This window comes from Hemiscyllium ocellatum, chromosome 4 (genome assembly GCF_020745735.1).
Source record: "Hemiscyllium ocellatum isolate sHemOce1 chromosome 4, sHemOce1.pat.X.cur, whole genome shotgun sequence".
Lineage (NCBI taxonomy): Eukaryota > Metazoa > Chordata > Chondrichthyes > Orectolobiformes > Hemiscylliidae > Hemiscyllium > Hemiscyllium ocellatum.
The window spans coordinates 47,511,401-47,526,697 of NC_083404.1; the positions used below are offsets into that span (position 1 = coordinate 47,511,401).

The 15,297-nt window shown below is 36.1% G+C and overlaps 1 protein-coding gene across 1 annotated transcript in view; it reads left to right on the top strand.

The window, feature by feature from the left end:
• The window catches only part of atp9b (ATPase phospholipid transporting 9B), a 351,572-nt gene that overhangs the window by 278,761 nt on the left and 57,514 nt on the right, over positions 1 to 15,297 (top strand). The window contains exon 15 of the mRNA XM_060823126.1: positions 4,871 to 5,128. Within this exon, the coding sequence (XP_060679109.1) occupies positions 4,871 to 5,128 (258 nt within the window). The remainder of the gene's footprint in view (positions 1 to 4,870; positions 5,129 to 15,297) is intronic.

Sequence of the window (15,297 nt, forward strand, 5' to 3'; positions counted from 1 at the left end):
CAGTCTAAGAACAAAATATCATTGATTTGTAATTTTCTACTTAATATCCACAAATGAATTTTCTAGATTTGACACGTGTCTTTTGCCTCCAAGTGTCATTTACGAAGTAAAAAGGAATGTGAGCCATGTTGCTATTGTCTTCAATATTATTTTGTGCAATGAATTGCTGAAAAGAGATCCACATTAATCCAAGGTGTGATGTAAACTTGCATTAATGAAGTTGAATTTTGTGAAGACTTGGTTTTGCCAATCTGTTTGGGACTGATTTAACCATTTGTTATGATAGTGTGTACTAACTTCGAAAGAAAACCTTAACCAAAGGAAAATGCTGAAAGAGGACTTACCCCAAAAATTGCAAACTGCCATTCATGTCCTCAGGACTCTGAAATAGTCCAGCAGTGATTAAATAGCTTGAAGGTTAATCGCTGTTGTACTAGCAGCATGACAATCAATTTTCTCACAGCAAGTTTGCAGAGAATAATGCTATGATATTGGAATAAAAAATATTTTCAATGAAATTGGTTGAGGGTCAAATTTTGCCTAGATGAGGAAGCTTCCAGCTTCACTACAAGTAGGGATATTAGATCATCTTTATTCGTGAAGGCTTAGTGTCTAACCTGAAGGACAACAGTTAGAAAAGTACATCAGTCCTTCAATTTGTAACAAGTTATAAAGTTAGGGTATCTATTCAAGTGCCAAGAACAGGACTTGAACCTTCAGATTCAGAGGCATGAGTGCTACCATTGCTTAATGCCAGCCTTCACACAATGCCACATTTCTGCATAGACTAAGATCTGTAGTGAATCTCAAAGACACTCTTGCACGCTCTCTCTTGTGATAAGCGTAAACATTCTTTTAACCTTTAATTATTGTACCAGCACAGTAACCTTTTCTTATTTGTGTACAAAAACAGTGAGATACCTCTGTTTGTTGGTTTGTGCACGTATTGTGCAGTGTAGCTTAGTAAATAAGGTTGCCAGAGTTCAAAGTCTTTAACAAACCAACATCAAATTTATTGGAGAGGTGAACTCCAATGCATCAGAATTAATACTTTTTTCCACTTTCTCAATGTTATGACATCAATTCATGTCATCCTAAGAAGGTGAGTAATGTCATTTTATTAGGTTTTAAATATATAGGGAAGCAAAATCAGCTGTCACAAAGCGGGGTTTGAAAGGATGTTGAAACCATTGGAGATGGCAGCAAAGGTTTGCGTGTACTCGGTCAAAATCCTGGAATTTCAGAATACCCACGTCAAAGCTTCTTGGAGAATAAATTCCGATTTCTCCTTTTCAGGAAGAAAGAGATGTTTCTCGTTTTGATTCCTAAATGTCCTAATTGTAAGTTTAAGAGAGATCCTCCTGTTTTTGGTTCCATGGTCTATCAAATGCTACTATCAGTTTAAAGATCTTGATTAAAAGTAATTCCTCAATCTGCTAAACCCAGGAGTGCAAGCTGAGTTAATGCAAATTGTCCTCTTAAGTTAACCCTTTAAAACCTGTACCCTTCTGATCGTCCTTCCGAGGCAATTACATCATTACTGAGCTATAGTGCCCAAAACTGACTCTTTCTCCAAGCGGTGTCTGACTAAGATTTTGTACAACTGCCACATCACTTCTTCACTTTTGAGTTTCGGGGACCAATCGGTTTAAAATAATGGCCAATATTCCACTCGGTCTTTGATTTTTGTTTTAGCTGTGCCCTAGCTTTTGATGATTACTGTATCCGTGAATCTCTTTTTTTTCATCTACAGCACCTAGTGTCTCTCAAGAGAATAATCTGATCAGTCTTTCTCCGGTCCAAAGTGAATGATTGCATCTTTCAACTCATTCAAGTGTTTGCCCACTTGTGGTCGACACTTATTTGCAACTTCCATTTTGTGTCATATACGGTGTCTGCTAATTTAACATCAAACTTGAATAGCCTACTGCTTATTCTGTTAGCCTGTTTTTCTTTTCTATCCTGTTGAATTCATCAACAGCGTGTGATTCCTTGCCATCTCTCATGAAACAAAACTTCTAATTGTATCCTTCAGGCCATGAAAGCTTTATGGAACACTTTACAAAGATTTATTTGTCCAGTAGCTGCTTGTATTAATACATGCCAAATTTTGTGCATAAATATTTATTAGACTTTTTAATTAAGCCATTGTTTTCTGAGACATTTGCCAGCCCCTCCTTTATCCAGAATCATGGCTGCTGTTGATGAAGTAGCTGTATTGTGGGTGGTTCTGCTTGCTGGCTCAAGTGAACATCTCATCTAACGATTCCAGTGATGTTTTATATGTTGAAATACCTAGTTGAAGACAGAGCCCACAGTCCCTACAATTGAAAAGAGTATAAGAGAAATCCCAATAAATTGAGTAAACATGTTTAGGAGACTTTCTTGGTATTGAAGCTCTTTGGGGCATCCTGAGGTTGTGAAAGGTGCTATACAAGTACAGTTGTTTTCTTGGTAATAGGGAGCATGAAGCTAAGACATCACAAGGTAAGATATAGAGCAATTCCTCTTTTTGTTAGAGATTTTTAAAACTCTTTTGAAAACAAATTTATTGATGAATCAAAGAATAATGAATCCTGTACTCTACTGCTGTATCTTGGGATAGGTTTAATTATTAACATATAGCCATAGTTCTTGTTGTGAAAGGAACATGTGATGTAAATAGTGTATGTAATATAATTAATTTTAGTTTAACTCAGGCAGTTAGCAGGGTCTGATGTTTTTGGTTTAACATTGATTTCATCCACAGTTTTTTTAATGCAATATGATAGTCTCCTAGGTCTACTCTACCCCGATCTATTGTAAATTGATTATATTTCCCCACTGGAAATGTTTTGTGACACAGGGCATCATCTTTAATGAAATTTGTGTGAAATTAAATTCTACGAGCATCAATATACACAGCATAATGCAGAATGAGTAAATCAGCTTACTGATTTGTTAGAGTAGCATCAGCATTGGAAGAATACAAATGCAGCCTTATTCCAGAAACTGAAAAGGCTGTCAGATGAGTAAAAAGTTAAACCGTTTATTAGGCAGCACTGTAATTTGATGGGCAGAAAGTTCACGGTTCAGTAACTTAACACACCCAGGCAACGAGAGTGGTTAAAATGGAATGAGGTAAGATCAGTTTAAAGTTAACAGAAAAGTGGTTGATAGAGATGGTGGGATCAGGGGTGTATGTCATTTCACATCCTGGCTAGAAGGCCTTTACTGGGTAGGAGGTTAATAATGGAAAATGATCTGCTTCACTGGAGGAGATAAATTCTGTCAGAAGCAGCTGGATCTTATTGGAGTATTAGCTTATATACATGACAGTGCGGAGTTGGTGCTTGTAAAAGACGCAGCATGACTCCAACAATCTAATGTGACAAAGGAGTTATGGAGGTTGTGTCATTTATGCTATTTTTGCCTGTTGTTTACTGTATATTGAGACAAGTGAAAAGGATTTTTAAAGTTTCTGTTACATAGGGATGTGTGTATATTTTAATGTGTCCAATTTATTCAGAGATTCCTCTTTTTTAAAAACATTGTGCATAATGTTATTTTTAAAAAGAGAACCCTTTCCAATTTTTAAAACATCCATTTTGCTTTGCTTGTTCTTCAATAAGGAGGAATGTTTGATGTGTAAAATTTGTAATGCTGGTTGTTGAGGTGTCAGTTCGAATTTCACTGCTGTTTTGTATTTTGTTTGCCCTCACCAAAGTTACTGTGAAGTTAATGTGTCCCACACAGGTTAAATTGCTTGTTATACTAGATAGGCAAATTTAAATATTCGTACAGAGCTTTACATTTTTTACGTGCTGAGAGGAAGTTGATTACTAATCTACTAAAGCTGCCAATGCTTTGTTTAATCGAATGTTATCAATGCATGGCAATTATATTGCTTCTAACTTTTGTAAAATCATACATACTGTCCAAACCTTGCCACCAATCATATCTTTAAATCAAATTTGAGAATGTGTCTATTCTGACACCTACATGGGAAGTTTTAATCCATTTATGATTAACATTGAGATCTGAAAACTGTGAAGTTCACTAAGAGTGTTGTTTCTTTAATAAAAAGGTGGTACTTTTATACATTGTATCTTAAATTTCAAAGGTTCAGAGTATGGATCTCTTTCTTAACAATGCAGGTGTTTTGGCCATTCAGTTGTGCTGTTGACAAACTTTAAATTTTGGAAGGTAGATGGAAAACAGCTCTTAAAAACTACACTTGGAAGATGTGTTTTATTTTCTTAACAAATGAGTTAATAGCTTGAACTGATAATCTATTCCTGTTCTGAGGTTAATATAGATTTGGGAATTAAATAGTTTTATTTTTAAAATAATTTAAATGAGGGGAAGGAAACAAATGTGTGTTTTTATTCCTTTTATTAGTGTGTTCAAAAAGACTATACACATTTTAAAATATTAAGAAAATAAAGATCTAGTGTGCTACATGTCTTTGTGTTTCATTCCAAATTTAATGCATTTCAATTTAGCGCAAGGATATTTTGACCTTTGTCAAAATTCCTAAATTTAAGTAGGAATTCGTATTTTCTTGTCACCAATGAAGCATTGTGTGTGTGAACAGTGTAAAATATTAACTAGTACTAATTTTGTGATAACAGACAGAGGATATGTCTGCCAAGAGCACGTCCAGGTGTATAGCAGTTGGAGAAATTGAGGTTACAACTCTATTAATGTTGGTGTTTATGGTGGAAATCATATGATACAAATTGATTTACAGATTGTATGGGCACACATTTTTCACCCTGGCTCCTATTGGTACCAATAAGTTAAGTACATTTTATTTCAGCATTGAAATGGGATTTAAATTGTCTGAAAAACTATGGAAAATTTGACTTAGTGTATTTTTTATCTTAAGGGAAATAGCACCCAGAGTTATTCACTAGGAAGTAGTACGAATACCACTCCATCCAGCAAGACCACTTCATCTGCTCCAAAAGTTCGCAAGTCTGTCCACAGTCGCATACATGAAGCTGTCAAAGCCATTGCACTGTGTCACAATGTTACACCTGTCTATGAGTCACGTGCAGGGGTGAACGGAGAAACAGAATATGCTGAGGCTGACCAAGACTTCAGCGATGAAAATCGCACATACCAAGCCTCCAGTCCTGATGAGGTCAGTTTCTTCATTACTTTCGCAATTTAAGCTTATAAAGTTCCAAAAATTGAGATACTTCAGTTGTCTGAAAGTTAATAAATTTGGAATTACATCATTCATGAACACAGGTATTGCTTTAAAATGGTAAACAAATTGAATCAAATTGTGACTGGATTAAATATTTAATGTTTCAATTGAGAGATAAAACCTTTTCGTAATGTGAAGGACCCATATAGATGCAGCATACACTGAAATGACATGCCTTTAAATGCAAAGGGGAAAATCTAATCGATCGTTGTTAGTTTATTGAATATTTTAGTACTTAGAATGACAGATGATATTAGATCATTGAAACGCCATTCTAAAAGCATATTTTATCAAAAGATTTTGCTTCATTATTATGTGCTAAAGCTTTATTTAGCAAAACAATTCAACAGATATCTCCTTTTTAAATCATTTACTGTTGGCCGAATGAGCTTTTCCAAAGTAATATTATCTTAGCAGAGATACCACTGGCACCTATTTCATCTTCAGTGTTGACTGAAGAGCAACTAACAATCTGCATGAGCCCGAGGTGTAACTAAATTCCTTCAGTATTGTAAACCTAGCAGTAGGTTTATGCACAATACCTTCTGGTTCACATAAATTTACATTTTGATTTGTCTGTGACTTTTAGTCAGACAAAGCTTTCTTTTTGGCTTCGCTATAATTTGAAGTAAATGATGAATGCCTTTTCTGTTTAATATGTTGGTGAAACAACTAAAAGGGAAGTAACAATTTGAACTTGCATCCCTCGAAGGGGAAAAAAAAAGTAATTCAACCAAAATATGTTGTACCTGCACTTTTGGCTCTGAAAAGCAAACTGTAAAATCTGTAATGATCTGTTTTTCTTGACTCCCCAGCTTTCATTCTTCTTTCTAATGTTTCTTTTATGAGGTTTTGTTTTTGAACTTCTCAGTTTTTTTCATTTTCTTCTTGTCACTCCAGTAATGAGTTCCATTTCTTTTGGCTTTTAATTCATCTGTGAACCATATAAAATTCAAATTTGCTTTTACTTGTACCATTTGTTTATTTTTTTAAGAAAAAGTATTCTTCCCTCTAGTTATGTCCCAAGATCATACAGAAGGACCAAATATTTCAGTGTTTCTTAATGAGACAGTGATGATTGCTTATTGAAAACTTCAGTTGCGTTCCTTTGCAAGGGAGCATGAACTACCAATTTGGAAATGGGGTTAACTGTAAGGACTTTTGGAGATTAGGGACGTTTAGAAAAGATCAAATTTATCATTGCAGGAGCAAGGGTGCCAAGATTTGTGTGTATTTCTACATTTCAGTTTTTGCTTCTTTAATTTTTAACTTTTTCCAGAATACCTTAACTGAAGCTTGAAAACAAAAAGCAGTCATCTAAAACTTCAAACATGTGAAAATATAATTTTAATATTTCCTAACTTTCTAACTGCATTGTTACTACAATAAACATGAAAGCTGTGATCTCATAAATTATAGGAAATAATTCTCTCTCATGCGATATTAACATCCATTTTTACTTTAGTATATTAAAACAAAACAACGTTTTATCCATGTATAGCTTTTCTCTTTTACGTTTTATGTTCTAATATTAATATCAGACAAATATTTGTACCTCTTCTTTATCATAGCCTTATCCTATTTAAGCTTGTGAAATGTTTAGAAAGCAAAACCATTTAGCAATATTGAGACGGAGTGTACATGAATACTTTTTTTAGCTTGGAGTTTGAGCCCTCTGTAATATTGATGAGCTCAGCATAAACTATAGAAAGTGGTTTCATTTGTCAATTAAGTAATCTGGAGTCAGTTGACTTTTCTAGGTTATGTTTGTTTATTACTAATGTAAAATGTATTTGTTTTATTTCTGATCCGTGATCAATACTTAATTTTGTTGAGTGTGGGAGCTGGTGTCATATGAGTGATTTGAATTGAGGGATACTGTCTCTCCAAATGAGCTCCAAATGTGGGAACAATATTATAGTGAAGCATGATGATTTTAAGTATATACTTATCAAACAAGATCCATCATTTTCTTCATATACAAAAAGATGAATTGACCTAATGTAAAGGCCAAGCATAAAAGGAGACAAACTAAGTGGATAGATTGATGAAGTACAGGGGTCAGAAGCCCAGTAATATGGGGCATGCTTTAAATAGTGCCTCTGAAGACCTTTTGATGCTTCTTGGTCAGAGGGGAATGATTGGCCACAGTCTTTAATGATTGGTTATTCTCATAAACTAGCTATTTTTGTGAGAAATTGAGATTTTCCCATATTGCCAGCGATTCATTGTTCTTTTAAATTTAAAAATGATGTGATTGTTTTAAAAAAATTGAAATTATGATCAAAATTTCAAGGTATTTATGATGCTCTTGTAATTTTACCAGTTTCTAAGTTTTACCGTTCTATGAGTAATGTTAGATTTCACTTTTTAAAAACCTTGCATCAACCATCAAATTGCTCTTTCATTAAGGGGTATACTTTGTTAATTTTTACAGTGATAACAAATGAGATGATGTGCAAGTGAGACTTATCAATTGTTTTTCATTATATTTGTATTTGAAATAATTGTCCATTGCATAACTGCATCTAATATTCTAGGGAAATAAACATCTTTCAGACTTTAAGTAACACTGACATTTTTCAAAAATGCTAATTCTGATAAAGATCTTTGGTCCCGTTACATTTTGAAATTATTTGAATGTTTTTGACTGAAGCATTAGTGACTCAAATACGTTTTAGACATTTGATAAATCAATTATTTGAATTTAGCAATTTGAACAATAGATGACATTGGATTCACATTATAACTAATACACTGCTACTCAACTGTTAAAGCAGTATTTCAATCATCAGGCTCTTTTAAGTCTCAGCTAAAGAGGTGATATTTCAAGTGTTATTAATTTTTATTTTTTATCTCTTTGTATTTTTATTTGAGATATTGCTGTTGCTCATTGTAACAAAATAACATTGGGAGAAAAATTGTCTTTTAATCTTCACTGCTCATGTCAATTTTAAAACACATGCAGCTGTTTACTCATGCCATCTTTTGCAAAAAATGAATATTTCAAAAACATTCGTTTCGTGTCCACACAACGTTAGATGACACAAGACTGAAAAGGGTCAGAGACCCTATGGTTTAAATTAAGTGCACTGATAATTCCACATATCATTTTAAATATATAAATGTTACCACTGTATACCAAAATAGATGTACAATGATCTTGTAGTTATTTATTCATATACACTTTGATATAAGTTTGTTACTGCTCCAGTAATATGAATTTAAGCTGAATTTCATAATGTAATGAATTTAGAATTTTCTTTAATAATCATTTCAGTGTGGACCATTATTCTTCTGTACTTTGGAACAATTGAAACTTATTTTGCTGAGCTGCAATAAAGTCGCCATCTAGTGTCTTATAGGAAATAACTAGTGTGAAATGGTAACTAATTAATGAGCTAAAAAAATTCACCTTTTTGATGAACCTCATGTTACAGATGTCAAGAACCTAAAAGTTTAAATGCCAGTAGTATATGAAAATTAAGCATTCTTTAAAGGACAATTACTTAATTATGATTTACATATTTTATCTAACAAGCATTATATTTTCTTTTAACCACCTATAAAATATATTATTGGACTGTTTTGAAGCCTTTCTGGCAAATGTTTTGGCCCATTTAATTAAATTCAAAGTAATTTCACACCTAATTATTTAAAATTAATCTTCCAAGTTAGAATTTGAATGGATGTTTTATACAATATATTTTATAAGCCTTAGCCATGTTATTTATATTCAAGACCGCGTCTAATGATGAGCTGGAAATAATTTACATTTTTTTTCACTTTGATATCAGAATAACAATTCACCTTCCCCTCTCATTGATTTTAAATATAGCATTGAGAAGAATTGTGCAGAATTACAATGAAGTAGCAGCACTTTACATATAAGTTATGAAGCAATGTTTAATGAAACATTGTAGTGTACACTAGGGGTACTTAAAAGGTGGGTGGTGAAAATTTAGTCATGCCATCAAAATCAGAATTGTTAAATTAATTAGAAGGTCTACAATCTCAATGGATTTATCCAGTCCATAGCGAAACCAGGCAAGCAGCAAATGTTTTGGGTTGAACACCCTGATCAGTGCTGAATTAGCTGAGTTCAGCCTGAGTAAGGGCAGGGAGTGCATGCCTAGCCCTTGTACTTGCTTGCCTTTAGGAATTGAGAACTGGCCAGGGTTCCCACTTTTGATTGCTATTGAGTGAAATATATCAGAAGTGCTCATGAGGTTTGGGGGACTTCGTGATCAGATTCTTGAAACGCATAAAAGTGGATAAATCCCCAAGACATGATCAGGTGTGTCCTAGAATTCTGTGGGAAACTAGGAAAGTGATTGCTGGACCCCTTTCTGAGATATTTGTATCATTGATAGTCATAGGTGAGGTGCCAGAATACTTGGAGGTTGACTAACGTGATGCCACTGTTTAAGGAAGGTGATAAGGAAAAGTCAGGGAACTACAGACCAGTGAGTCTGACATCACTGGTGGCAAGTTGTTGGAGGGAATCCTGAGGGACAGGATTTACATGTATTTGGAAAGGCGAGGACTGGTTAGGGATAGTCAGGATGGCTTTGTGCATGGGAAGCCATGTCTCTCAAACTTGATTGAGTTTTTTTGAAGAAGTTACAAAGAGGATTGATGAGGGCAGAGCGGTCCACATGATCTACGTGAACTCCAGTAAGGCATTCGACAAGGATCCTTATATGAGATTGGTTAACAAGATTAGATCTCATGGAATACAGGGAGAACTAGCCACTTGGATACAGAACACGCTCGAAGGTAGTAGACAGAGGGTGGTAGTGGCGGGTTGTTTTGCAGACTGGAGGCTTGTGACCAGTGGCGTGCCACAAGGATTAGTGCTGGGTTCACTGCTTTTCATCATTTATATGAATGATTTAGATGTGAATATAGGAAGTACAGTTAGTAAGTTCACAGATGACAACAAAATTGGAGGTGTAGTGGACAACGAAGAACATTATCTTAGAGTATGATGGGATCTTGATCAGATGGGCCAATGGGCTGAGGACTGGCTGATGGAGTTTAATTTAGATAAATGCGAGTTGCTGCATTTTGGAAAATCAAATCTTAGCAGGACTTATACACTTAATGGTGGGGTCCTAGGGAGTGTTGCTGAACAAAGAGACCTTGGAGTACAGGTTCATAGCTCCTTGAATGTTGAGTTGCAAGTAGATAGGATAAGGAAGGCGGCATTTGGTATGCTTTATTGTCTAGAGCATTGAGTATAGGAGTTGGGAGGTCATGTTCTGGCTGTACAGGACATTGGTTGGGCCACTGTTTGGAATATTGCCTGCAATTTGGGTCTCCTTCATATTGGAAGGATGTTGTGAAACTTGAAATAGTTCAAAAAGGATTATTAAAATATTTGCCAGGGTTGGAGGATTTGAGTTACAGGGAGTGGCTGAATAGGCTAGGAATGTTTTCCCTGGAGCGTAGGAGGCTGAGGGGTGACCTTATAGAGGTTTACAAACTCAAACGGGGCATGGATAGGATAAATAGGCAAAGTCTTTTCCCTGGGATGGGTGGAATCCAGAACTAGAGGGCATAGGTTTAGAGTGAGAGGGGAAAGATATAAAAGGGATCTAAGGTACAACTTTTTCACGCACAGGTTGGTTCGTGTATGGAATGAGCTGCCAGGGGAAGTGGTAGCAGCTGGTACAATTACAGCATTTAAAAGGCATCTGGATAGGTATATGAATAGGAAGGGTTTAGAGGAATATGGGCCAAGTGCTAGCAAATGGGACTAGATTAGGTTATGGATGAGTTGGAATGAAGCATCTGTTTCCATGCTGTACATCTCTAGGACTCTGTGGTTGTACACAGCCAGTTAGCCTGCCACCATTTAGTAGTGGTTCATGTATGTTTAGCGTTTAGTTGAACATGTTGCCATTGGCTAAGCATCTCCAAGAAGCAGTTAATATTTTAGTTTGATGAGTGTCTACATTGGCTGTGATGTACGGGACTTTGCCTTCATTAAGCTTTCAGTTTAAAATAGTTTTTTTTCTCTCTTGACCATACCAGTGGGTACTGGGTTTGAAATAGCTCATTTGGTATTTATTAGTGATAAATATCTGGTCTGATTTAAACATGCACTGGCCTTATAAAAATTGTTCAGCACGGTTATCTTTTTGAGCAAACATCACATCAGTTATATCCTAACAGTGCCAAATGGGATAGCATAAAACATAGAAAAATACAGCGCATTACAGGCCCTTTGGCCCTCGAAGTTGCGCCGACCCAAGCCCACCTAACCTACACTAGCCCACTATCCTCCATATGCCTATAGTTGCCTATCCTCCACACGCAACTTCCCACTACTATCCTTGACTGGACCTATTCCTACCCTAGTCATTCTTTTATTCCTGACATACCTATAGAAAGCCTTTGGGTTTTCCCTAATCCTCCCAACCAAGGACTTTTCATGTCCCCTCCTTGCTGCTCTTAGCTCTCTCTTTAGATCCTTCCTGGCTACTTTATAACACTCAATCGCCCCAATTGAACCTTCACGCCTCATCTTCACATAGGCAGCCCTCTTCCCTTTAACAAGGGATTCCAATTTCTTATTAAACCACAGCTCCCTCGCACAACCCTTTCCTCCCTGCCTGACAGGTACATACTTATCAAGGACACTCAATAGCTGCTCCTTGAACAAGCTCCACATATTGATTGTGCCCTTCCCTTGAAGCCTACTTTTCCAAGCCACGTATCCAAAGTCATGCCTCACCGCATCATAATTTCCCTGCCCCCAGCTATAACTCTTGCCTTGCAGTGCACACTTATCCCTCTCCATCACTAGAATAAAAGTGACCGAATTGTGGTCACTGTCCCCAAAGTGCTCACCTACCTCCAATTCTAACACCTGGCCTGGTTCGTTACCCAGAACCAAATCCCAGTATGGCCTCACCTCTTCTTGGCCTGTCTACATAAAATATTGATTTTGTTTTAATACTTTTTGAATTAACTAGTTATTGAAAGCTTTTTCATCAAATTCTGTCTGAATCTGGGTTAGGGAGAGAAAGTAAATATTTACGAGGCACAACCAAGCAAGTGACACCTGAAAATGAAAGAAAACTATGTTGGATAAAAGAGACTTATGTGAAAAAGTAAAATTACCTTGTTAACACACAACAAAATGTTTAAAATCACTTTGTAAAGCTGTTGTCAATTCTTGATTTTTGTAAAGTGGACTGAAATTCGAAGCCACCACTTATGTTTCATGCTTCGAATTAAGCTCGCAGATGAAACACTTCATAAGTAGAACGCATCTCCTGTCAGTTCAGCATGAAATTCTTTTGCCATTGATGTGAGGGAAAGCCACAACTAGGACACTGGTTACAGAGAGGAGGAAAACAGTGAGAGGATTAGTGAAAAGTCGCAAGTAATTTATACTTACCTTCTGTCATTATGCAAACATGTTACTTAGCTACAATAAATTGAAGAGAATTATAAAAGCCATGGTCGTGAGAAATGGTGATAACATTGTGAAATTAATAGTTAAAATGATTGCTAAATCAAAGGTATAGAGGTCAATAGATAAAACGTAGAGTGGGAGTTTGTATGCCAGTTTATTAGAGTGCATTTCTGTTGTGACCTTTATATATTTAGTATGGAAACAAAGCAAAATGGAACTATGTTCTTGAAAAATTGTTGTTCCCATAACATCTTCACAAGTCATGTTTATCTCTGATCTCATCTCATCTTTACACTTCAGTGTGACTTTAATCCTTTGCCACATAAAATGTTTTAAAAATGCCTTTGATGCAAAAATCTAGCAAGTATTTGCTGAATGGCAAATAATGCAATAGAAAGCAATGTCCTCCAATAAGGCTGTGTAATCATCTTGTGTTCAAATATTCCTTTAATAAAAACACCAGTGGCCTAATTCTGATTTTGTGTCCCTATGCAGTTATCAAGAGGAGAAGGCGTAGCTGCTTCGTTTTCAGACTAAACCTACTTTAGGAATAGCAAGAAGGGAGAGAACTTCCCAACAAAGTTTAAGCGTCACTCTTATAGGAAATTAACACCATGGTTTACTTTGTTTAATCTTATTGTTCAGTACAGATCCAATGAATTGATTAAACATCAAAAATTTTAAAATACTTTACCTAAATATAAGTAGTATGCAGTTTTCAAATATAGACTGATCCCTGAGAAATTGTATTCATTTTGTTGATTTTGGATATAAACTGTGTGGCTTCTGACTGCCTCATTAATTGAAAATGTAAAAACAGCAAATCATTCTTTTTGGCTTCATGGCATCTGGGCCCCAACCTCTGGAATTTCCTCCCTAAACCCCTCTGCGACTCCACCTCACTTTCCTCTGTTTGACATACCTTAAAGTTACTTCTTTAACCGAGCTCCTGGTCATTTGACCTAATAGCTCTTAATGTCGCTTAATGTCATTTTTTTTATTTATCATGCTCCTGTGAATTGCTTATGGTCATTTACAATATTAATAATTAAGCCATGCCTCCTTTACCCACACCTTTGTCACAAGCAAGAGAGGGAAAGGTAAATTGAATTATTTTACTGATCTCCTCTTCTGTCCATAACACAGATGGTTTTTAACTACTTTTCATGTTTTCCCTACCCTTTTTTAAAAATATTTTTATTGAAAAATGTTTCTTTACAAAATTAGAAAGTTACAGAACCATGAAAATATAGCATCATAACATCAAAAACAACAATAAACCAACTACTATAATACTCTACAAAAGAAATCAAAACTACTCTTGTTACAAATCAATACATAAATAAATAATGTCGCGCAACACAGCAAGACCATAGTGCTCCCCATCGAGAGCATCGATTATTAAACCTACATTTGTTCGAAATTCTTCCTCTCAGACCCTTAGGTTTGTCAGACCTATCATGGCGAAACAAAAGCCCTAATCCAAATAGCGGGCGGATCTCCTTCGAAATATTTCAAAAAGGGCTGCCACATCTTTTGAAAGTTGCCCATTTTCTGCTGCACCATATTTGTATAAGTATAAGGAAATGTGTTCCATAATTAACTTTTTCCACCCCGACAGACCCCTTGGTTCTCAGGCACCCAACACCTCAATGTTCTTCCTCGCACAAAAAGTGAGAATGTTAAAAAAAATTTTCCCATGTACATTTAAGTGAGGAGTAAATTTAGCAAACCCAGGAGCCAAGAGACCGAGTCCACTGTGACTTTGGTCCCCAAGACCCCCTCTATTATTCCTGCCACGGAATAATATGCATGGAACCTGTTGCAGGACCGCAAACAATGAGTAAAGGTACCCATATTTATTTTACATTTGGGGCACATTGAAGGTGCATCCTGCTTAAATTTTGCAAGACGATCTGGAGCCAGATGAGCCCTATGAAGAATCTTTACCTGCATAGCATGAGTCCTGTTACATATCAAAATCCTCTTCACATTCTCACAAATGTCGTCTCACATTTCCAAAGTGATCTCAACTCCTAATTCTCCCCCAGACCTCATGTAGATGTTTGATGTCACCAGAGGAACCTTCCCCCCCCCCCCCCCCCCCCCCCGCCAAACAAACGATAGAGAGTACTCACTGTAAGAGCCTGAAGTACTCAAATTTTCTGTATCAGATCTACAACACTCAGTCAAAAGCGTGGTCTCCTTACAGATAAAATCTCTAATCTGAAAGAAACGGAAGAGGGTCCCTACTTCCCTGCTCTTTTTAAACAAGGTGTTTCCCCACTCCTGCTTGCCAAGTCCAATTTAAATTGACCCACAGCAAATTCCTTACAGTAAAAACAAAGGGTTTACTTTTTTAAAACCCACAGGCAATGGTTTGCAACATACATTTGCGCACACATCCAAGGAAGAAAGAAGTAAGGCAGAAGTTTCAAATTACTTAAAATCAAATACACTGGCATCAATTCAGATGAATTAGTGTCCACTAAGTCACTATATACTGGAGGTTCTTTCTGTTGACTGTCCACAAGAGTGCTTTCCACAGTGCTTTACCATCAAATTGTGGGCAGTTGTAATCTGAGAATGGTTTATTTGGGTGGAGTATGGGATTCTTTGCAGGAATCAGACTTTTGAAAGAAATGAGATTGGAGGCAGGTTTTATCTAAGC